At 46.8% G+C, this 23,943-nt stretch overlaps 3 protein-coding genes and 1 long non-coding RNA gene across 5 annotated transcripts; 2 read left to right on the top strand and 2 right to left on the bottom strand.

The window, feature by feature from the left end:
- The first annotated feature begins 5,883 nt into the window (after positions 1-5,883).
- Positions 5,884-7,171, top strand: LOC101753898 (dof zinc finger protein DOF1.8). Its single transcript, XM_004961885.4, has one exon. The coding sequence runs from the start codon at positions 5,967-5,969 to the stop codon at positions 6,957-6,959; it is 993 nt and encodes a 330-aa protein (XP_004961942.1). The 5' UTR covers positions 5,884-5,966; the 3' UTR covers positions 6,960-7,171.
- A 2,647-nt stretch (positions 7,172-9,818) lies between these two features.
- On the bottom strand, positions 9,819-11,727 carry LOC101753485 (DIBOA-glucoside dioxygenase BX6). 2 transcript variants are annotated; one of them, XM_004961884.3, is made up of 3 exons: positions 11,579-11,727; positions 10,441-11,345; positions 9,819-10,335 (listed from the first exon to the last, which is right to left on the bottom strand). In XM_004961884.3, exons 2-3 carry the CDS (start codon positions 11,302-11,304, stop codon positions 10,051-10,053), a joined length of 1,149 nt encoding a protein of 382 aa, XP_004961941.1. In that variant the 5' UTR covers positions 11,305-11,345; positions 11,579-11,727; the 3' UTR covers positions 9,819-10,050. The 2 variants fall into 2 exon arrangements, with proteins under 2 accessions (XP_004961941.1, XP_022680582.1); XM_022824847.1 differs by lacking the exon at positions 11,579-11,727 and adding an exon at positions 11,424-11,564.
- Positions 11,727-13,102, top strand: LOC111256621. Its single transcript, XR_002676708.1, has 3 exons — positions 11,727-11,858; positions 11,980-12,114; positions 12,743-13,102. It is a non-coding gene; the product is annotated as an uncharacterized LOC111256621 (long non-coding RNA).
- A 6,865-nt stretch (positions 13,103-19,967) lies between these two features.
- Positions 19,968-22,523, bottom strand: LOC101753084. The gene is made up of 3 exons (XM_004961883.3): positions 22,366-22,523; positions 22,165-22,238; positions 19,968-20,932 (listed from the first exon to the last, which is right to left on the bottom strand). The coding sequence occupies exons 1-3, from the start codon at positions 22,383-22,385 to the stop codon at positions 20,208-20,210; spliced, it is 819 nt and encodes a 272-aa protein (XP_004961940.1). The 5' UTR covers positions 22,386-22,523; the 3' UTR covers positions 19,968-20,207.
- Positions 22,524-23,943: the final 1,420 nt, after the last annotated feature.

The raw sequence follows: 23,943 nt of genomic DNA, 5'->3' as shown, positions 1-23,943 counted from the left end.
TACAGTGTTTCCTGAACTTGTCCACTTGTTTAATCTTGTCCACTTGTTTAATCACCTGACCTTGCAGTGAGAACGGGCTATTCTGATGAAGGTTTTCATAATGATTATCTGACATCTATGTGAAGCTTGACAAGATGACCATAGTTCCTCAAGCGTCCAATGCCAAGTTTTGATCATATTAATAAAATGGGCAAGATGATCACACGCATTATCTATGGCTAGTATAGCTCGCTGTCCCAACTCCGTTTGCACCCTCAACTTCTAGGAAAACACTAGTCGTTATAATGGCGAGCACACCCACACACCCCTATTATAATTGTCTATGCCGAGCATAATCAAGGCAAAAAATATAGGACGTGGGATTATCATCATAAGAGAAGGCCAAACCTCTACATAAATCCCCCTATTTGTGCACTGTGAGCTGGAGATTAGGTATCCCTACTACTTAATAGAAGCATTTGCATAATCGGCTTTAGCAATCGTGGATACGTGGAGTATTTAGATTTTTTTTCCGCACAGGGATACTTTGAATAGATTCATTATTAGAAAATTTCTTCATTGCCATGATTATTGTCATAATTTTTTGTTAATCTTGTAGAGATGACCATTCGTCTAACCGACAAGCAAATCGACCAGGTGCATGTAGAATGTTGACCACACATATACTAGCTAGCTAGGTAGTAAGGAGCCTTTATTTGCTTAATTGCTATCCATGTGTGATGTACTAGATGTGGGCAATTGGCGTCCATGGTCTATGACTCGTAGCCTAGTCCACGTCCTCGTCCAACTGACAAGCAAATCGGACCAGGGGTATGTAGAATATTGACCACGCATATAGTAGCTAGGAGAGTAAGGAGCCTTTATTTGCTTAATTGCTATCCATTAGTGAATAGTGATCTGTGTATTGTACTAGACGTGGGCAATGGCGGATGACGTCCATGGTCCATGACGACAAGTCTAGAACTCTAGATGCTACGGTCTCCCGGCCCTCCTGCATCCGCGTTGCCCCGGGCGCATGATACCATACCAGATCTCCATGCAATGTTGGATCATCCCACCCGAAGCACCCACTGCACTCTGGCAATTGGACAACGATCACCGTCGCCTTCTTTACGCCTTCGTAGCTCCTGGTGGCTCATCATCGCGAACCAGCCAGCCTGTTGGCTTCTCTGGTCAGTGTACTCTGTAGCCGTGCAGTGTTGAGTGTTCTCTCCAGCAATCCGAGTAATAGCCGTCCGTCGTCCTGCACCTGCCACTGTGTCCAAGCCCAACGCGTGTGCAGATGGTCCGCTTCTCCGCTAGAGCTCGATCAATTCTCCCGCCTTACCGCCGTCCTCGGCTGCCGGGTCCAGCCTCTTCCTCGGAGCACCGATTGGCCGGCCGGCCGCTGCCCCGGTTGTTCGCGGCATTAATTTACGAGCGAGAGCGGGCTACATCAGCTGAGGCGTGCAGGCTAAGCGATCCAGCGAGGGAGCCCTTCATGCACTAAGCTGTCGGCAGCTTTACTTTGGCGCCGTGCGGATTGATTCGAGCTTCAATTGGAAATCGTCAAGATGAGCAGTATCCGTTTTGATGTAATGAATCTGTGTTCGGCTAATGAGTAACGACCCGTGTCCTGTCATTCTGTGTTTGCAGGGTTTGATTGCAGTAGCAAGTTCATATGTTGTTCGTTCCACGAAAAATTCCCGCTTTTCCTGTCGATGTCTCATATATGCGAAACCAGATTTTAGCCCCTTGGTCCTGAAAGGAATCGAAGCTCGTAGGTGCAATGAGGCCAGAATCACAAACTATGGCTCAATGAGGCCACCGTTGGCTACATGTGCAAAAGTGGAGGAATCGTTTTCTCCAGGTTTCTGAAACCAACACACATGCATGCAGTCCAATGGTTCAGTAGCGATTCTTCCAATGTTAACGCCCCATCAGCTGGCTAGCTTGCTCGTTGGTCCGTTGGGATCTGGATCTATTATTTGTTCTTCCTTGCTTAAATTAGTGTTGCGCACTGCTGCACATGCAGAAATTTTGCTGATTTATGCATAAACATGTATCGTTTGCTGCATTTCACACCGTCATGTTTCAGCACTTGGAGAAGACTAGAAGCTGCAGGTACCAGTACTTACTTGGATGGCACAGTATCATGACATATAAGTATAACCGACGACATGTTGGCAACAATGATTTGATGTGGGTTATATATGTGAACCCAACAAGACCCCCGAGCCGCTAATAATTTGAGTGCTTGACTTATTTGTTCCCCGCCGCATTCGCAAGCACGGGAACATCAATCGTGACGTGAAATGCAGTATGTATGTATGCATGCATGCATGTACGTACGTACGTATGTACGTATAAGACAATAAGATCCAGATACGTACCAGCGTACATTCGGCAAATCATGACAACAGCTTGTCACATCGGAACATGAACAGTTCTGCGTCAGGACAGAATCGTTGAAACATCAATTTTGTACTCATGGCCTGCCTACACTTCTCTTTCATGTTTGTGAGGTTTTTGTTGCATGACAATTATTTTTACTCATACTTGTTTCATCCGAAATACTTCTACCTGACATTACAGCTTTATTGGATTGAGTTTTTTTAAATGAAACACTATGGCAAAGATCCTAACAAACCTACAAGTACAATTATCTGAAAACCTCCACGAGGCAAGTATATATATATATATATCACCGAATAAAATTTTTAGTTTTTAGCGGGGATAAAATTATAATATGAACTAACAACAATAGAAAAGGAGGCAACCGGAATGATTTAAATCATCAGCAAAATGAACCATAAGCAAATTGTGGTACTTTAGATAGTGACAAGATATTCTGCATTAACCTATAGTAGTGGTAATGAAAAGCATTGCTATGTATCTCCAGGATATTGTAAGTGTTTTGTCTTAGCATGTAGTGATGGCATATACAAAAGTTAAAATATGTACTAGTTACATTATCTGCAGGCTCTTGATAGTGTTTCCTCGCAAAAAAGGCTCTTGTTAGTATTTGTACGATCGCAATGTAGCTTAAATCAAGTTTTTCTGGTGAGAGAATGCAGCTTCAATTAAGTTTTTTTTTGGGAGAGAATGCAGCTTTTATACATTTAACAACAGTCCTTTTCAAACAGGAGCAGAAAGAGGAACCTTTGCCGCAACATGGACAATTTTTTTTTGGAGAGAATGCAGCTTTTATACATCTAACAACAGTCCTTTTCAAACAGGAACAGGGAGAGGCACCCTTGCCGGTTGCCGCAACAGTCCCCAAGTAAACAGCAGGCCCACACATGGTGAACAGTCCAACTCCAGGGCCATCTCTGTTACATCAATCCCAATCGTGGTCGCGGCAAACGGATCGGCGTCTGGACCGGGCCCACGTTACCTCGGCTCCTTGATGCCGACTTGTCCCGTCCCGGCTCCCGGGGGCGTGGACGAGGGTCGGGTCACCATGGTGTGGCCAGATCCCAATCCAACTTCGAACGATGTGCATGTGTGGAGCTGATGATTCTGTGGCGAATTTGACGCGTACCACGTACTAGCAGTGTAGAGCAACGAACTTACTTGTGTTAGTTGTGGACATACGTGCATGCATCAGCGCGGAGCAAGAGAACACCGTAGCCTTGAGGTCGAAAACGTCCCGTGCACAGCCGGGTCAACACCGCCCGGCGGTCGTTGGCTTGCCCGAACTGCGCAGCGGTTGAACGGTCGTCCATGGCCGACGTAGTCACGTAGGTAGCCAGCGCCTGCCCATGTGATTCCGTTGCCACCGGTCGCTCTCCCGGAGTTAATACCCCCGCGGGCGGGCGCTCATCATTCCCACCATCCGGATCGGAGAGGAGGAGCCCGGCCACCCCGGCCCGTCGCCGTAGCGTGCCGTCGCTGTCGCCGACCGGTGGGTCGATCGAGACCCGTCGCGTCTCCACCTGCCGGGCGCGGGGAGGGGGGGACAAACAAGGCTCGCCCCGGCCGTTCGCGAGTCATCACAAAGAGGTCGCGCGCGCGGCGATGGCATGGGCCGCCGTGCCGTGCGGCGGGGCGGCGGTACGTAGGAGCGAGCCAGCTAGGACACGGGCGGGCGCGCCAACAGCGCGCCGTGCTGGGCTATTGATTGGCCGCCCCCGCGCGCACGGAGGCAGGCAGGACGAGGCTGCTGCGTCGGCGTGTGGACGACCGGTCGAGATCGGCTGATTTGTGTTGTGCTGCGGCTCGGTGCCGGCCGGCCGTGTGGCGTGGCGGGCGCAGCGCAGCTGGTGGTATTTGACGCGCGCGCGGCGCGGGGGGGCGGTCCTGGTGCGCGCTTCGGTGGTTTTGTTGGTTTGTTTGTTTGACGGATGCGCCGTGCTGCGAGCACGCACCTGTGCAGCAGGTTGGCGTATTGGCATGTCCTGCGCGTGAGAGGGTGAGCGAGCTAGACCCTGCACACTGCACTGCACCTGCTTGCTTGGTGGGTGGCGCTGGGTCCGGCCGTGCATTATCGGCCTGCAGCATCGCATGATTGGTCGATCTTGGAAACTTTTATTCAGTGTCCGATACTACGTGAACAACAGAACACCCATCATCTTGGCATACATACATTTGCGTTGGCTGATCAACATATGAACACGACCTTGGTACGCGACTGTGTGGACATCCATGAACACGCAGAGTGCCCTGTATGGCTGTTTGTACCCATTCCGAGTTCATGGACGCCCTCAGCGTCGTTTTGCCCAGATCGGGCACGCATCTGTAGGTGTGGCCGATCCAATGCAATGACTGACGCGGGCTGCCGGGTTATAAAAGCGTTGCGTCCCGATGCGTGAACGTGTGGGGTGCATCATCATAGACACGCATCACGCCACAAGTTGGCACGCCGGAACGAACAACGCAACGCTTGACGACGCCGACGAACCACCCACCGATACGAGAACGTACGTCGTCGTCGGCGATCCCGAGGATCGGAGAATCTGCTTCCCGAGCTCGTCCCGGGTCCCCGTACCTCACGTGTAAGGCCGCCACATGAGGAGCCTGGACCACACGACGACGACGATGACGTACGGCCTCCTAGTCTGCTATATACTGCACCTGGCTGCCGAGTTCATGCCGGCCGCGGCCGGCGAGCGATCGAGCGACGACAGCGCGCGCCCAGCGTTCACCTTGTGTCCATGGCGCCGAGTGCTTCGTTTTCGGAGTACAGCCTTACATGAACAGCGCCAAATCCAGCAATCGCGCAAACACAGCTCTAGCTTTGTACTGTGTCCATGATCTGCATATATATATATATATATATATATATATATATATATATATATATATATATATATATATATATATATATAGATAGATAGATATAGACACACACACACGTATTGTGTACATCTAGTAGAGTGTTTGGCTTCCTCCAAAGTCGTGCGAGACATGCATTAAACCCTAGCGAAGTTGCGATCGTGACCTGATGCCGGTCGATCTTAGCGCTCTCCTCGCTAATTTAAACCTCCAGCTCAGCTGCTCAGGCGCTCTTTTAACCTGAAAGTTTTTCTCTACATTCCCATCAATGGCCATGGGACGCACTGTTCTCGCATGGCTGTTAGCGTCACGCCGTCATGGCGCCATTACGCGACACCATCAGCATCGCTGTAGCCGTTAAAGGGACTGCACAGACACTGGTTGTTGGGGCTGGTACCTTTTGATTTGCCAGTTTTCCGTTTCACCGCACAGGGACTCACTCTCACTCATGTCGATCTGCAAGCCACAGCCACACAGAGCTTGGACGCATCCGTGGCGATAGGCAGCACAGACTCGCCGCTCGCGCATGCACATGTACCACCGTGCCACCAACCGGAGAAAGAAATGAAGGAAACCACTCGTCGTCCTGTTGCCCTCTCCCCCACATATATATACGGCCCCATCCACACTCGATCTCCTCTGGCAGATGAAGCTGCTAGCTCTCTCCTCATCATCGCGCCTTCTTGAGAGCTCCGAGATCCTCCCACCGTATGCACCACCGCGACATCGTCGTCGTTACGCGGATGTTGTCTCCTCACTACGACAACGTGCTGCCGCCCTACGCAGCGGGGCGGCGGGCGGCGGCGCTGCTCGACCACCGGCGGTACCGGCCGAACGTGGAGGTGGCGCCCAACTGCCCGCGCTGCGACTCGCCCAACACCAAGTTCTGCTACTACAACAACTACAGCCTCAGCCAGCCCAGGTACTTCTGCAAGGGCTGCCGCCGCTACTGGACCAAGGGCGGCTCCCTCCGCAACGTGCCTGTCGGCGGTGGTTGCCGGAAGAACCGCCGGGGAAAGCCGGTGCGGGCCATGCCGGTCGACGCGGCCGCGACCGGTACTGCTGGTGGCGCGACGGCGCCGTACTACCAGCGGTCGTCGTCGTTCCCCGGCACGCTGCGGCCGGACCTGCTCCTGGAAGGCATGGTCGGCAGCCCGGCCGGCCTGTGCCAGCCGATGGAAGCCGCCGCCGACAAGCCGGCCGTGGTTGAGGGGTCCACGATCGACTTGGCGTTGTTGTACGCCAAGTTCTTGAACCATCAGCCGCCGCCGGCGGTCGAGCCGTGCGCCATCCTGCCGGAATCGCTCGACGCCTTGAGAGGGTCGTCAAGTGACATGAGCCCCGACGTCCCGCCACCGCCGGATCACCATCCCTTCACGAGGCAAGACGCGTTCGGCGAGCTCTCCACGCCGGCGAGCGCGGATCCCGGAGCGGCCGCGCCGCAGTGCCCCGACGCGCGCACGGAGGTGCTTGCGGAGCTCGGCTTCAGCGTGGACCAGAGCTGCTACGACTCGCTGGGGTTGTCGACAGACGATGGCGATCTGATCCTGCCGTCGACGTGGCAACCGGAGGCCAAGTACGAGCCGTTCGATCCGCTGCCCGAGGACGCCATGAGCCTCCACGGCGGCATCTCCGGCGGTGACGACGTGTGGAGCAGTGCGTTGGCATGTCAAGGACTGGAAGCCGCTCTCTGCAGGCCGTAATTTTAACCCGTCTTTTATTTGTTACCATGCTTGAGATTGTTTTATGCATTGTTGTTTCTCTTTTCAGGTTTTGATCATGTTCAGAAGTAATTTATAGAGATCATATATATACATGTCCAGATGATGTATATTAAGGGGAAAAGGGGTATACATGTGAGATAGAAAGAATTGTAATAAAAAAATGATACTTTGTTTGGTACTCCTGTTTAACAGATTATTTCTCCCCTTTCCAACTACTTCCTCGGAACAGAAATACAAGTCTATCTAGGGCTATCCTAAGTAAAATATTTTTACATTTAACCATAAGCATTAAAAAAGTAGATTAACACACCATTGGCATTATTAGATTTGTTACAAAATTACGTAACCAGCTTGTTCGCTTCAGTTTATCAGCCGACTTATCAGCCATCGAACAGTATTTTTCTCTTACAACAAATCAGCTGTTTCTGGCTTTTCAGCCGGCTTATAAGTCCAGCAGAACAGGCTAATGTATAACCCTTTCTATTTTATATAGTATATTTTTTACAGATATTGCTAAAGGCTGATCGTGAAAACCATTTCAATGTTCTAATGGACTTATATTTCCAATTGAAGGAATCGGTATATTGTCAAATGTTCTTCTTTGATTACTTCATCTGTTCAAATGTCATTCTCTTTGTACCTAAAAATATGTAAAGATAGCGAGATCAACATAATTCTTATTCTTGCATGCGCAAATAAAAGCAGAGGCTTGTGCTTTCAACGCACACGTTCCCATTTTACTAACTTGCTTTATTAGCATAGGTGCCCGTGTGACATGCATGCGGTGATAATAAAAATTTAGAAAATAGTATTTAAATATTTCATAGTTAAAAAATCAGTAAACCAATGACTTTTTAGGATTAAATAACTTTTGAAAATATTCTTGATCCACAATTTCATTTGTAATCGGTTAGAATAATTATTAAGGTATGTTGTAATGTAGGTATGTTCACAACTCCCTCGTGCATTCTACAAAGAAACATAAAGTATACAATTTGATGCAAATAATGTATTCTCAAGCTAAATTAAGTAAAAATAATTTTTTTTGGTTCCAGCTTTCTTTAGACCTTTTGACTCAGGTTGAATTTTACATGAAGGCATATGCGATTATTATAACACCCCTATGTTTGGAACCCTTAATCAAATGTCATTAAGGAAAATAAATTGAATGATGATCTTGAAAGAGAGATCAAATGATTTTTTGTCAACTCAATTGAAAAAGGTCAAATTTGGTCAAAAATTCAAATAAAAGATTCAAATTTGAAAAAAATGGGAAAAAATTTAAATAAAGAATTTGGAGAGTGAATAACATGATGGAATCAAGTTTGGAACCAAGAATGACATCAGAAATGTCTCAAATCCAGGGTCAAAGGTGTTGAACAAGGTCAAGTCTATCAAATTCAGAAGAAGAAAAATCCAAGTCTGAAAACTGAACCAAGTGACCAACTTTGAGCTAAATTTCTGAGAGATTTTACATTTATACTTTGGATACTTTTGGAAAAAAAGTGAGATTGGATATCTAGTGGTCAGTATGGGTGAGTTATTGAGCAGAGAATCAAATTATATCGTATTTTAATTGAGCTCAAAGTTTGCAAGTTCAAACTGTTTTGAACCCTTAGCTGACGAAACTGACTCGAGCAAGCCATTAAACACTGAATGGCAGTGTTTTGCCTGAACATCGGAGCTACAAATTGAGAGACTGGTTGATCTTTTGGCCATAGAGAGAAACTAGAAGATGAAGCTCTATGATTCAGCTACAACTTTGGTTTAAGGAATCAAATGAGTTTGGATTCGAAATCGGGAGTATTTTGGAAGTGAAAATGGCGGATTTGGAAGAAGAGAGGGATGTGCAAAGAAACGCAGCGCTGCCACGTAGCTGTTTGCCGCCGATGAGGACGTCGGTTTCGTCCGTGCCACACACGCAGGCGAGCCGCAAGGACAACTCCGTGCATGCAAGAGGTGGCGCGGTCAAGGAGGGTAAAAATTTGAATAAATACCGATCCGTCGGTTGGATTTATCTCTTCCTCCTCCCGCCACATCATTTTAACCACCCCAGGGTCGCCGGCGAAGCTTGCCGTCGTCCGGCCATCATCCGTCGATTCCCTCGTCCCACATCTTCGCCTTGAAGTCCCCTACAACCTCTACTAGCTCTTGTGCAGCTCTGATCACCACAAAGCTCTCCCACCATCATCTTCCTCAACCCCCGTCCGCCGACCTTGTTTTTGCCAAGCCATCACCTGTGAGCATCACCTTGCCATAGTTTTAAGCATCGTCTGAGGGTTTTGTTGTATCACGCGTGAGTCCTAGAAGCTCTAGGAGCTGCTTGTTGCGCTGGAGCGTGGTCAGGTTGGTCGGAGCGCCAGTGCCACCGTGCGCGTGCCTCAGTCACGCCATAGTCGAGAGCTCTGCTCTGGCTGTGGAGAGCCCTGGTTCTGGAGCGCGTCGTGCTTTTTGAGTCGAGGCGAAGCTTCTAGTGTGGCTTGTTTGCGTCGGGCCGCCATCGTTTAGCCGGACGCCGCCACGAACCCTATCGCCGCCCTGCTCCGCCGCCGCTATCGTCGTTCGTCGTCGTGCAGTGTCAAAACCAGGGAAACACCACTACCATTCGATGCGCGAGCGCAGGGTGAGTCTAGTCGTTGTGGTCTCGTCGTCAGAGACCTCGCCGGCAGCGAGATATCGCCGTTACCCGCGCCAGTACCCTCGGTCAAGGCCGGGATATTGTGTGCTGACCGGGCCCGCTCGTGAGTAAGTGAGAAGGGTTAGGATCGTTTAGAAGTCTTCACCGAAGGCCTATGGACCTATTATATCACAACACAAAAAAAAAATGAACGAGATAGATTATCAAATTGTAAACCTTTTTTTTTGACGCAAGTGGTAAACAGTGACATAGTATAAACTATTATGCACACAAGGTTCACCGAGGATACTAGCATAATATTTTACTACTACTACTTCATAACTGGAATCATGTTCCCCATGTTGGGTTCCTTGCTTATTTAGTGGACCTTTTTTTTTTATTCGCAAAGCAACTCCAAATTTCATTTGAGAAGCAGTGACCGCAGCATTGGATCTACACGGTAGGAGTCGGTTGCAGCAGCAGAAAGTGGTCCAGCGTGTGGCGACCATCCAAGCCTTTCTTGAGGAAGTGCGCGAGGTACTCGTGAATGGTGATGCTCCTGTAAAGCGGTGGATCGCTGCCATCCGACGACGTGAGTTCTTCGATGGGGCCATACACCCTCGTGGACCTTATCACGTCCGTGCTGCAGAACGCCGCCACCGAAACCCTCGGTGTGTCCCTACTCTTGTTCGCCAAAACCCGATGCTCCACGCTCCTGAACTTGCCGTTGCTAACAAGCTGCATGCGTTCGACAACGAGAGCAAATAAGAATGGAAGGAGTAAACAACTTGTAGGGAAATTAACTGAGAGATGAAAAGAGATGAAGTGTGATCGAGAGGATGCCTGAAGAAGGTCACCGATGTTGATGACGAGCGCGCCCGGCAAGGGAGGCACTTCCAGCCAACCCCGGCGACCGTCCCCTCGATCAACGAGGACCTGGAGGCCGCCCATGTCGTCCTGGACGAGCACGGTGAGGAAAGACGCGTCGGTGTGCCTGGTGCTGCCGAGCGTGAGGTCCGGCTCCGGGCACGGCGGGTAGTAGTTGCTCGCCACGCCGAGGCCCTCCACGCAGCCCATCTCCCTCAGGTGATCGCGGGCGAGGCCGAGGGACTCCGACAGGAGCTCCAGCAGCCGCTCGGCCAGCGCCCGCACCGCGTCGCCGAACTCCACCATCACGTGCCTGACGGCCTCGGGCAGCTCCTCCGGCCGCGGCGGCTCCGGCGCGAGGTCGCAGAAGAGGGTGTCGCGCCAGTTGGCGGCCGGCGCCTGGAACAGGTCGAAGTTGGAGCTGAACCTCACCTTGCGGGCGTTGCCCCGGAAGTAGTAGGGCCTCTTCGCCTCCGCGGGCGCCTCGTTGAACCGCCGCACCGCGGCCAGCGTCTCGGCCAGGAGCCCACCGGCCACGCCGTGGTTGACCACCTGGAAGAACCCCACGGTCTCCGCCGCCGCCTTCACCCCGCGCACCAGATCGTCCCGCCGCGCGCACGACAGGTCGATGACCGGGATGGTCGTCCTGGCCACGTTGCTGTCGCCGGACGCCTGCTGCAGCACCGGGAGGGGGTCCGGCGCGTGGTGGAAGATGGCGGGGACGGCCGTGACGCCAGCGTCCACGAGGCCCTTCACGCCGGCCTTGGTGTCGTCGAACGCGTGCAGCTCGCGCTGGCGGTCGTAGCCTCCCACGCCGGCGGCGGCTCTCGTGGCGGACATGATCTATCGAATGATCGGCGCTGCTTCGATCTCGCTGCTCTCTGCGACAAATCAACACAGGTTAATTAAACTCGTTTGTACTACTAGATTTTCCACGTGAAAATTCGTGTGTTCCAGACATGTCCACTGCAACTGTCGCCATTAACATATCTCAAACTGCACACAAGCAAAACGCCGAAGCTAGCTACTTGTACGACTATCGGCTTCGCCGGCGTGAAGTGGCTCAGGGTCATGCCCCGAGGAAGGAAGAGTGAGAGGAGATACAGGTTCTTACCCTGTTGCTATAGGTGAAGATGCGATGCACACGAAGAAGAAATGTTGATCTGGTTCCGCCAAATGAGATGTATGGCGAGCTGATGATATATCCCAGTCGTGGTCTCCGTATGGTCCCGTCCACTAGGCCGCATGAGGAAATTTTGGCCCAAAGGCCTTTCGTCGCGACTGTTCCTACTGTTTCGTATATAAACATCGTCTTCAGTCTTTATCAAAAAAAAAAACATCGTCTTCAGTCTTTATCAAAAAAAAAAAACATCGTCTTCAGTCTTCACTCGGAGGTAAAACGTCCTTCCTACTCTATCTCGATCGTACATTGCCACATAGCCGTCCTTTTTATATTTCCCAAAACAAGAAACGTGGCCCATTTGAGCTTTTCTTTTTTAATAATAATAATGACAGGATAACTATCCTCGCTTGATAGTCGATGTCACAAGATGCGTAAGAAGAGGAGAGTATCACGGCACGGGTGCAACACATGTTGAATTACAGGGGCACTAAACACTGGTGGAGCATCTGAAGCCACATCAAAAGCCAGTTGAGTTATATAAGATTGGACCGTCAATGCTACTCCCTCTATTCTTTTATATGTATGATGTTAATTAATTTAATTTTGGACTAACCAATGTGTTACATTAAATATAGATAGTGTAATATCGAGGAATTTCTTCCCGTCTATCTTTTTATCTTTCGAAAAATATTTGGCGGTAAAACAATTGAGATACATGAAAATAGTTTTGCTACTTTCCCATAAAACAAAAGTAAAACACCCATTGTGAAGTTGTGTAGGAAGAAAATCAGATCGCACACGCAAGCTAAAAACATCAATTTCAAGCATTGAAGGGCAAGATAGGAAAATAAGAAAACATAAATATAGAGAGTGTTGGAGTATAAATGAATTGTCAATCTTGCCCCATCAACTTAAACTTTTCGGTTGGATTGGTCGGTACATACAACTCAATATGGTATCACGGTCAAATGCCTCGAGTTCAAATCCTGACGGCCATGCTTAAATAAAAATAACTACAAACCACTCTAATTTCCATGTACGTGGTCTAAGGGATCCATACACAATGATTGCCGGTTGAAATTTTGCCAATTTCACTATTAACTACCTAGTGGCGACAACAATACTATTCACACCGGATTTTGGATGATTTTTCAGTAAATTTCAGAATAAGGAAAAATAATGGATTCACATTGCATGGCGAAGGAAATACAGCATGATCATGTCTGGTTCCGATACGAGGCGTGCGTACAAGGAAGTTCAACATGTTCCGGCCAGAAGGAGTCCGTGATGTCTACATGAAGGAAGCAATGGTATATAGAGCAAATCACATAAGATTTTCATTATCTGAAGTGATTAGCAAAGTGGCCAGAATATTGTATTATTTCTTTTGGGTCTTGCATGTGATAATTTGTTATTATACGTATGGCTAGGAGGAAGGATATGGAATGATAATTATGGTAACTGAATTAAGTTAGTCATATTCGGTTTAAGTCTAGAGTCTTACCTTGTACGAAAAGTCCACCGCACCCTATAAATATAAAGGGTCGTGACTCATTGTAAATCATCCAACGATCAATAAACAAACATATTTACCTTTACGCATCTATTTTTCAGCTTCACGCCATTGCCTTAGGAGTAGGAGTAATGTAGCTTCTCGACGAGTTCCTTCTAGCAAGCTGGGCTGCATCGACCTCGATCTCCGGCAAGCTACAAGTTTCATCACCAAGTGTTCTAATCTTTAACTATCAGGTGCATCGTTGTAGTTTCATCTAATTTCATCTACCAGCTATCGAGTATCTTATATCTTTGACTTATGGCACATCGCTTCTATCTCGATCTACGGTATTCACCAGTTATCCTGCCTTGATTAAGCTTGCATCGGCTGATATTTATCTGTTCTATCGTCTTGCCATTCAGTTTGCTTTAATTAGCTATAAATTGGTTCATCACATAGATAGATTGCTTAATAGCCTGTTGCATCTTAATCTTGGCTACCCTTCGAGTGCTGTTGGAATCAAGTTCCATTGTGATTAGATTCATCGGCTGGCGGGGTTTAGATTGACGCTTTGCTGAGTGTTTCTAGGCTACAACTACCGGGCGCATCGCTGTGGTTTCACCTAGAAATATTGGTGGTGACGTTAGTTTAGATCTCATCGGTTTTGCAGCTCTAGCTACGGTGGAGCAAGAACTTGACGACGCTCCATTTCCTATCGGCTTACTAGCCGATGGTTATTGCTAAATTATGTTAAATCGGTTGGATATCCGATGAACCATTCACGCTCATCAAGGTATCGGAATAGGCTTCATTGCCGATATATTTATTCATCATTTTTTATTTTGCTACATCATTATTACTGCTGGTGCCAAGATCACATCGGCCTGATCTGTCGGTTGCCTCGGACTTCAAGAGGATCATCTTCTCCTTGTAAGTTGAATGGTCAAACTGACTGGCACGCCCGCGCACACCATGCGTGCTGATCTACATGACCTGCGTCGGAGTAAAGCGGATCTCCCAGGCCTTTCGTGTGTTAGTACGTGAAGGTCGCCTCCTAATTTTTGCGTCAACACACTTTTTGGTGTCCACAAATACAATGATTAAAAAAATAGAAAATTCAAATTTAAATACGGTAATGGTCAGAGCATGCCTCGGTAAACGAGATCTTCTGTTACGTTTTTCTCCAAGTAACCTCCTGAGAGGATAAAAATGATCGAGTGCTTCTATATGTTACTATTACTAACTTGTGTAGAGCATCTCCAGCATATCTCCATCCCACAGTCGAACTACCATATTAGGAGAGTTAATGAAAAAATAGTGTTCCACCATGCTCCTTTTCCCTTTCTCTTTTTCCAATAATTATTGGGACAAACCAATATAGTTACGACTCTTTTCCCTGTAAATATAGTTGTGACTCTTTTTCCAATAATTTACCCTAACTCTCCCTAAATAAAGGAATAGTTGTGGCTCTCCCAATATAGTAGTTGGATTGGGAGGAGATTATTGGGAGACCGTAAAAGCAACTCTCCCAATAATAATGAAAGGGATATTGAGATATCCCGTTAACTAGTTATTAGAAAATATTTATTGAGGGACTAACGGAGATACTCTTGGACCATACATACAGCCAAGTTTGGTTTGCGGTTACATAAAAATTTAAACCTGCAGCTCACATATTGACGCACATGATACCCAGGTAGATATATAAAGCCACGCAAATGTCTGTTGTCATACATGCGGTTTGCACCAGAATGAAGTGCCTCATGCAACAACGCGGTAGTCTCCTCGTGTGGAAAGGCATTAAGCTTCCGAACAAAGTGAAACTGACGGCTGAAACAGACCTTTCTCACGTTGTTGCATGAGGGTAAAAATGACCTTTTTCATCTGCTTCCAAGTAACTCACTAAAAGGATAAAAATGACTGAGTAGTTCCTAATGTTACTGTTACTAACTTCTTAGAGCATCTCTGGCAGATCCTATTTCCCAATCCAACTCACATACTGGAAGCCTTAAAAAAATAATTATAGGGACAAAACTATAATTCACCTTGACTCTATCTAAATAAAGGAGTTGCGACTCTCCCAATATTGTGGTTGGATTGGGATGAGATTATTGGGAGACTGCAAAAGCAACTATCCCAATAATAATGAAAATGATATTGAGATATCATATTAACTAGTTATTGAGAAATAGTTATTAGGGGACTGCCGTAGATGCTCCCCATACAGCCAAATTGGGTTTGCGATTACGTAAAAATTTAAATCAGCAGCTCACGTATTGACGCGCATGATACCCATGTAGATATATAAAGCCACGCAAATCTCCGTTGTCATACTGGCTGTCTACACCAGAATGAAGTGCCTCATGCAACAACGCAATAGTGTCCTTGTGAGGAAAGCATTAATCTTCCGAACAAGTGAAACTGACGGCTGAAACAGACCTTTCTCACGTTGTTGCATGAACGCAATTCGTTTTGAAAATAGTTAAATTTGGATTAAGGAAATACACGCAAAACAGTCTTTTGTTTTATCTCGATACACCACCGGACAGACCACTCGTCCAGATACTGCCGGGTGGAAAGCTCATTTCAACAGAGATTCAGCAGATTTTGGAACACAATAAACGAACAAATCGTGCATTTAGCAGTAGTAGTCAAGCAGGCATGGACTGATGTACTCCCTCCGTTCCAAATTGTAGGCCGTTTTGACTTTTCTAAGTGCATAGTTTTTACTATGCACTTAGAGGTAGCGTAAAAGCAGAGGGGGTTATAGTAGGTGATATTGAATTAAAAACATATATCACAAACTATTATAAAGGGCTCTTGAACCACCAGATGAAAACAATTTTACTCTCGGTGGAAAACAATAATTAGGATATACCTGAGGTGACTAATGAGGAGAATAAATTCCTCATAGCTCCATTTACAGAGAAAGAGGTAAAAGAGGCGGTGTTCCAAATGGAACATAATAAAGCCCTTGATGGTTTCTCAGCAGAATTTTATCAAGTGTTCTGGGATATCATAAAAGCGGACCTTTTAGCCCTTTTTAAGAGCACCTCCCTCTATACAACCTCAATTTTGGAGTCATTACCCTGCTTCCAAAGATAAAGGAAGCGACAAAAATACAACAATATAGGCCTATTTGCCTGCTAAATGTAAGCTTCAAAATTTTCACCAAGGTTGCTACAAATAGACTCATGCGGGTAGCTAACAAGGTGGTTCGACCTTCCTAGACGGCGTTTATACCAGGTCGAAACATCATGGAAGGAGTAGTGATATTGTACGAAATTATCCATGAATTAAATACTAAAAAGCTTAATGGGGTAATTATCAAAATTGACTTTGAGAAAGCCTACGATAAGGTAAAATGGTCATTTCTCCATCAATGGTGTGCATGGGTTGAAAGATTTGTTACGGGAGGAAGTGTAGGCATCAAAATTAATGATGATATTGGGCACTACTTCCAAACAAATAAAGGGCTCCGGCAAGGAGATCCCATGCCACCTATACTTTTCAATATAGTGGCAGATATGCTCTCTATTTTGATTAAAAGAGCAAAGAATGATAATCAAATCAAAGGGGCCATTCCTCACCTTGTGGAAGATGGGTTGTCTATTTTGCAATATGCAGATGATACAATCTTGTTCATGGACCATGATTTGGAGCAAGCTAAAAATATGAAATTATTGCTCTCTGTCTTTGAACAGTTATCAAGACTTAAATAAACTTCCACAAAAGTGAGATTATGAACAAGAGTATACTAGTTTGTTTGGCTGCAGCCTAGGGTCATATCCCTTCCGATACTTAGGCATCCCGATGCATCACCGTAAACTCTGTGATGCGGATTGGAGTACTATCGAGGAAAGATTCAAGCGTAAATTAAGCACTTGGAAGCCCAAACACCTATCCTATGGGGGCAGACTGGTTTTATTGAATTCATTTCTAAGTAGCCTTCCCATGTTCATGATGTCTTTCTTTGAAATCCCAAAAGGTATCCTTAAAAGATTGGATTTCTATAGGTCCAGGTTCTTTTGGCAAGGCAACAATGATAAACGGAAATATCATCTAGCAAAGTGGGATATTTTATGTTGTCCCAAAGATCAAGGGGGTCTCAGAATAACATATCTCTGGATTAAAAATAAATGCCTTCTCAGTAAATGGTTATTTAAACTACTCAATGAAGAAGGTACTTGGCAAACCCTACTCAGAAATAAATATCTGAGCTCAAAGTGTTTTTCTCAGGTTCAAATTAAACCTGAAAACTCACGCTTTTGGAAGGGTTTATTAAAGGTCAGGGAGATTTTCTGACACGTGGGACCTTCTTCACAAATTAGATTTTGGGAGGACACTTGAGTGGGCTCCAAACCACTTGGAGGGCAATTTACTAGCCTGTATAATATAGCCAATTATCCTCATACAACAGTAGCAAATGTTATGAATCAAAGACCACTGAATATTTCTTTTTAAAGAGTATTAGTCGGGGATAAATTGATTGCTTGGTACAACCTAATAGCTAAAATTGCTAACTATCAGCTTTCACAAGGCAGAGATATTTTCATCTAGGACCTACATCGACATGGATGTTTTTCAGTTCGGTCTATGTATGAGTATTTGATAAACCAAGGTGTGCTGTTCAATAATAATTCATATGTAAGCTAAAGATTCCTCTAAAGATAAGGATTTTCCTTAGGTACCAGTAACAAGGTGTCATTTTAACAAAGGATAATTTAAGTAAGAGGAACTAGGTTGGGAGTCAAAAGTGTTGTTTATGTGATTGTAATGAAACAATCAAACATCTCTTTTTTAATTGTCAACAGACATTTGGAGAGTTGTTCAGATAGCTACTGGGTTAACCCCACCTAGATCAATAAGACATATGCTTGAAAATTGGTTAACAGGCATTGCAGAAAAAGATAAAACTTTAATCTTTGTGGGGGTGGCAGCTCTTACGTGGGCTATTTGGTGTATACATAACGATCTGGTGTTTGAGAAAAAACGTTTCATTTATGCATGTTATTTTCAGGGGAGCATATTGGCTGCACTTTTGGTCCCTATTGTAGCATGAGGACACAAGGGAGACCATCTGTTCGGCAAGCAAAGCACTAGAGATCGTCGCTTTGGATATATTCGCCAAGAATGGATGGAGAAGCAATAATAGACTATGCTTTTGAATTTTTCATACTCTATGTGTACTCATTTTCCTATTTTTGTGTTTAGTTTTTAAGTGATGATATAACAACTTGATTGTGTGTAGTTGCAGAGACCGGAACTATTTCCTTTATTAAGAAATATCTATATGCATATGTACGAACTTAGAAACTTACAATTTGGAACGAAGTACGTCTCTCCAGATGCCACAGCAACAATACTGCATTTTTTTAAGCAGCAAGTGTGGCCTCAGCCGGGGCTTTCTGCCGCCGGCCGGAGCCACGGGCTGAGCGATGTTCTCCACCCCACGGATATTGCAGACTTGCGGTATTGCCGCTGCCCAGTCCGGCCGCCAGGTCCTCCATTTCCACATTCACAATGTCAGTACACTGTACACCTGATGGCTATCCAACCATCCCGTCTCGGCCACCGCCTTTCCCCCGTGGACCAGCTCCTCCCACCGCGCTCAGGACAGGTCGATGACCGGCGGCGATGGTCGCGACCACGTTACCGTGCCACCATGGGCACCACTGCCGCAGGGGGACGGAGCCACGGAGGGAGTCCAGCGGATGGTGGAAAGATGGCGGAGACGGCCGTGGCGCCCGCGTCCGCGAGGCCCTTCACGACTTGGTGTCGTCGAACGCCTGCAGCTCTCGCTGCCTCGCTGGCGGTTGTAGTCGCCCGCGGCGCCGGTGGCGGCTCCCGTGGCGGACCGATCGACGGTGCCTCAGTCACTTTCCTGTCTGCGCGTGACAAGTCCATTAGGAGGTCAGCAATTCCCAACTGCTTACTGGATTTTCGTAACGCGTCCTTGCCCCTTCTCTCAGGGTGTTTGGAAGACGGGATCCAATCACATCGGATGTTCCGATACTAATTAGCAGTATTAAACATATGCTAATTACAAAAGTAATTGCACAACCTCTAGGCTAAATCGCGAGACGAATCTATTAAACCTAATTAGTTCATGATTTGATAATGTGGTGCTACAGTCACCATTCGCTAATGATGGATTAATTAGGCTTAATAGATTCGTCTCACGATTTAGCTTAGGGATTCTGCTATTAGTTTTGTAATTAGCTCATGTTTAGTCCTCCTAATTAGCATCTGAATATCTGATATGATAGGACTAAATTAAGTTTAGCTCCTGGTATCCAAACGCTTCCTCAGTCGCACGTTACTAGTCACCCATATGAGCTTTCTATTTTTTTTGCAAAAAAGATGACAAGGACACACTGCTCTCGTTGTGTCAAAGTCATTGAGAAAAGTTGCATACCCACCTTATCGTACAACTGTACAATGAACACGTATCTCAAGTATATGCAAACATGCTTGTGCTTGTTCGTTTGGCTGCAGGAGCCGATGTATTGGGCCATTCGAGGCGGTCGAGGGATGCTCGCACACAAGCACTGAAGCACATAACCGAGGCTACAAGACGATTCAATTGGCCATGATCCAGGAAACGCTAGAACCACTGCTCCAATGTCTACTATAATACTCTACTGTACTAATAGCAGCCAAATTTTAACTGTGGCTAAATAAAAATATTGTATCGGCAGCTCAGGCATCTGTTGACGCAAAGTGTCAACAATACTTATCAACAAATAAAGGTTGTTGTCGTGCACAAACTTCAGCTATCAGAATGAAGCCCCTTCGGTAGTCCGGTCCTGCTTGTGAGAAAAATCTAAATTCACTGGCGGCAGAAAGGTACCCCTCTCAAGCTGCGTCATGGTATAAACAAAGTTTCCTTAGAACTCAAGTTCGATATTACGAACAAGACACAACATTTTTTTTTAATCTTGATGCACAACACTGGGCAAGTGATACACGATAGACTCATACAGACATTGCCGGATGGAAACCTCACTTCAACAGAGTTTCAGCACATTTGAACACAAAGAACAAACAACTCATACACTTGGCAGTAATGAAGGTCTCGACTGATGTAAATCTTCCAGATATTACAACAGCAGTGCTGCATTTTTAAGCTGCGATTGTGGCTGCTGCCGGGCTTTCTGCAGGAACCACCAGCTGGGCGATGTTCTCCACCGCACGAATCCTGCCGCTCGCCAGTCCCGCAGTCAGGTCCTCGACTTCCACTTTCACCACATCGCGGCGGTTGCCAATGTCGGCTGCGTACCTGCTGGCACAGTACACCCCGACGGCCATCACTGCCATTCCGTAGATGTTTGTGGTGACCAGGCGGAACGGGGTTGAGATTACTGCAGCGAGAGGTCCACCAATAATGGAGATGGCCTGCCCGCTCTGCCCAACAACACCCCGCTCCGCCACAAGGAGGCCAGTCTTGCAGTATATTGCAAAGTCTTCGCAGTTGCTCTTGAACAGATTGTAGCACCTGAAACCGTTGCTCAGCAAGTACTTGGCACGGCGGATCACCGCCTCATCAGGGTCAGAGGGAGCAAGCGTGCACGTCCCTCCTCGCGCTTTGGCAAGGAAGAGAGCTGGGTTGACCGCATACTCAAAACGGTAGAGGGCACCCCCACCCAGGAAGCAGTTCAGACAAGAGGATACTACGCCATTTGTCTCCGTGCTGCTGTCATTGCCTTCGTTGGTGCATACCGGACATGGCGTGTCGCTTCGTTTCGGTGCAGAACTCACAAGAATAATATCAATGACAGTTCCTGTTCCAACCTCCTGGTCCCTTCCTCTTGTGAAATGGATCACCTTATCATCACCCACATATATTCCTGTGAGAAAAGTATGGTTACCTCTGCAATATTTTACTGTGAATGGAACCTCAAACAAAACAGGATTGTATGCATTGAAAGTTTGACAAATTCCTCAATGCGTCAATGATAGGTTGGGTTCAGTTTCAGATCCACGTTTCAGTGACACAATGAGTGGCATATAACAGATAATATGAACATTTGATTTTCCCAACAAAATACCCAGATCATTTCCTACAGAGTTACCGCAAGATTGTTACTATTGCAAGATACATAATCTGCTGTAGAAATTTCATTTTGCCAAGTCACGCATCTCAAATGGCGGTCAATTAAACCCAATAAAATTTATGCATTGGACAAAGCACTCAAAAGTAGTTTGATTCCCGCAGGTCAGGTCGTGGTTGTTCCTTTAGTTTGTGGAGCTTACTTTTCTATTTAGCTAAGGGCCGTGTGGTCCTTGTTGTTTCTTTTTCCTTGAATGTAATCAGATCATTTATTCTGCCTTAATATAATAAAGGGCAGCTCTCCTGCAGCTTTGAGGGGGAAAAGTAATCTAATTGCCTATGCATTTTGATGAAGGAATTGAATGATTTGCTCATGCAGTCACACTAATCAAAGTGTCTCATAAGTTACTAACCATCTATTCCACTCGACTCTTAGGGCCTGAGAGTAACAGCAAAGAGAAATTTTAGGAAATGGTAAATAAAAACAAGAAGAGAAAAAAGAAAGAAAGGCAAATAACCACAGCCAGCTTAGGCCCCCTTTGGAAGGAAAGAACTTCCATAGGATTTTCTCTATTTTCTTTTGTCCAACATACTACTATTAAGCTTGGACTTCGAATTTTGGAGGACAGTATAACAAACCCTGGACGGTATGTAGAAATCATCTATGCTGATTTGATGCACAAGCCAACGATCTGTGATTATGCTCATCAAACGGTTTTGGTGTGCAAGATATTTAGCGAATGAGTATCAGCCCCGAGCAGCTACCTCATTCCGAACAACATTTTCAAGCACAATCAGTTCAAATGAATCCGCGGCTAACCCAAAATACCCAACATCGGTAATGAGGTATAAACACATCAACTAATTTAGTCGTTATCTAACAGCATGAGACATAAAGACCGATGCATAATATTCAAGTCACCCATTTCGCAAATCTATGAGCCCAAAACCTAGCCAAATCAATCCGATCGAATCATCCAATCACAAAGTTTGAACACAACGGAGTGAGCAATAGACGAATTCCCGCACCGTGATGCGCGTAGACCCAGGCGGCCCTCCACGAGTAGATGTGATCCCCCGCCTTGAGGCTCTCCTTCCCAATCCTATTCCAACAGGAGGAAAAAAATCTCAAAAAAGGGGGAAAATAACCGCGCACTGCAGAGATCAAACTGACCAATACGGATGAATCTAGGAACAGAAAACAGAGAAGGATGGAGTCTGAGGGATAACCTGTTGGAGAGGAGACCCATGGAGACGGGGAGCCTGGCGCGGCCGGTGGGCCGATTTGGGACGGCGAGCGGAGGCGGCGTAGAGGGAGAGAGAACAAGGGGAGAAATGAGAGGGACGGAACGGAAGCGAAGGGGTGGCTTGCGCTTTTGAGTAAGGGACAAAAAGGGGAAAGCGGTCGGCCGTAGGATGCACGAGACGCTGATCTCACGCGTGCGTGACACCCGTAACTGCTGTTGGCCGGCTCAAGCAAGTATCCTGGTGGAGTTTCTGCTTTGAGAAGAGAACAGTATTTTTGTTGTCCGGAATCCTTCATATCTCTTGTCAATTGTCATGTGTGGATTGGCTTGAGAACTGACCGTGCATAAAAAATTGGGAGTTAGCTACAAATCTTTCACCGCTTTGAATAATGGTTTTTGCAAACTTGTCACAAGAAAATTGTAGAGATAATTTTTAGCACTCCCATTCGAGTGGTATCCTAACAAAAGCAATGTTTGAGCCAAACAGGATGATCCGCACTGACAATGATTATCTTGCTCGTTGACTACGGAACATGCCGAAGACTTAACGGCGAAGTTTATCTGATTGATTGATGGTCGCTAGTCGCTACTCGCTGCCTCGTCGGTCGGGGTCAGCAGCACAAGCGCTGTCGGCAGGCACGGCCCGCGGCGAAAACGCGTTTCGTTCGAGTGTTTTTGGAACTGATGATGACGAGCAAACAACTCCGTCGCATAACCTGCTGCAACGAATTCTTTGGTTTGATGTGCGTCACGGCGGCACGGGCAATCGAGGAGCACGACGCCCACATAGCAATGTGGTAGTGACTGCACGAACAGCGCAAGCAGCGATTCAGCGAAATAGACGTGCCCGGATCGCGCTGCCATCTCAAGTGATTCTCATATCGTAGCGGATTCACATCCAACAACGGATTCACTGAAAACACCAGGACTGAAGATACCGACTACCTCAGATTGACTCTGGAATATGATTGTTGCAAAAGCTAGGTGGCGTAGAAAGGGCAGCAAGCGTATGGAGTCCAGGTAGAATCTGATGCCAATGCGATGTGACGGAGGAAGACGTTGGCCACCAGCCAAATAAGATCCTGTTTGGATCCAGAGACTATTTTTTAGCCAGCTAAGCTTTGACTAGCTAAAGTTCAGCTGAGGTATTTGGATTCACCAGCTAATTTTCTTCCTCTTTCACCCACACAATCCCGTTTAATGTCATGCAGCTCTGCACACACTTCGAATCCTTAGCTGCTCAAGCTCAAGTGGAGCGTGCACCAAACTACTCGTACCAATTACCACGCTCATGCCCTCGTTGAAAAGCAGGAAAGCTAGGAATTTTTTTATTTTTAACCTATTTTTAAAGAAAATTTTTAAAATAACTTGTCCGGAAGATTATTCGCGCCGGGTGACCCTTTTGCCCGCACCAGACCGCTGGCTCGGCAGGAAGCCTATGCCGCGCCACATGCACTAGCGTGGCGAATGCTGCCACGCTAGCGCGGCGCGGCAGGCGGGTCAGCGCCGGGCCAGCTAGGCGCTGATGTGGTAGCGCCAGCTCGCCTGGCGCGGCAGCTCC

Source organism: Setaria italica, chromosome III (genome assembly GCF_000263155.2).
Source record: "Setaria italica strain Yugu1 chromosome III, Setaria_italica_v2.0, whole genome shotgun sequence".
In the NCBI taxonomy this organism is placed as follows: Eukaryota; Viridiplantae; Streptophyta; class Magnoliopsida; order Poales; family Poaceae; genus Setaria; species Setaria italica.
Note: the sequence above shows the minus strand (reverse complement) of the source record. Positions and strands in the feature narration are given on the sequence as shown.

Coding starts and splice junctions, on each gene's coding strand:
- LOC101753898 (XM_004961885.4), top strand. CDS start 5,967: ATGCACCACCGCGACATCGTCGTCGTTACGCGGATGTTGTCTCCTCAC.
- LOC101753485 (XM_004961884.3), bottom strand. CDS start 11,304: ATGTCCGCCACGAGAGCCGCCGCCGGCGTGGGAGGCTACGACCGCCAG. Junction 10,336..10,440: donor ACATCGGTGACCTTCTTCAG/GCATCCTCTCGA, acceptor GAACGCATGCAG/CTTGTTAGCAACGGCAAGTT.
- LOC101753084 (XM_004961883.3), bottom strand. CDS start 22,385: ATGGGTCTCCTCTCCAACAG. Junction 22,239..22,365: donor ATGGGTCTCCTCTCCAACAG/GTTATCCCTCAG, acceptor CTGTTGGAATAG/GATTGGGAAGGAGAGCCTCA. Junction 20,933..22,164: donor CTGGGTCTACGCGCATCACG/GTGCGGGAATTC, acceptor CTTTTCTCACAG/GAATATATGTGGGTGATGAT.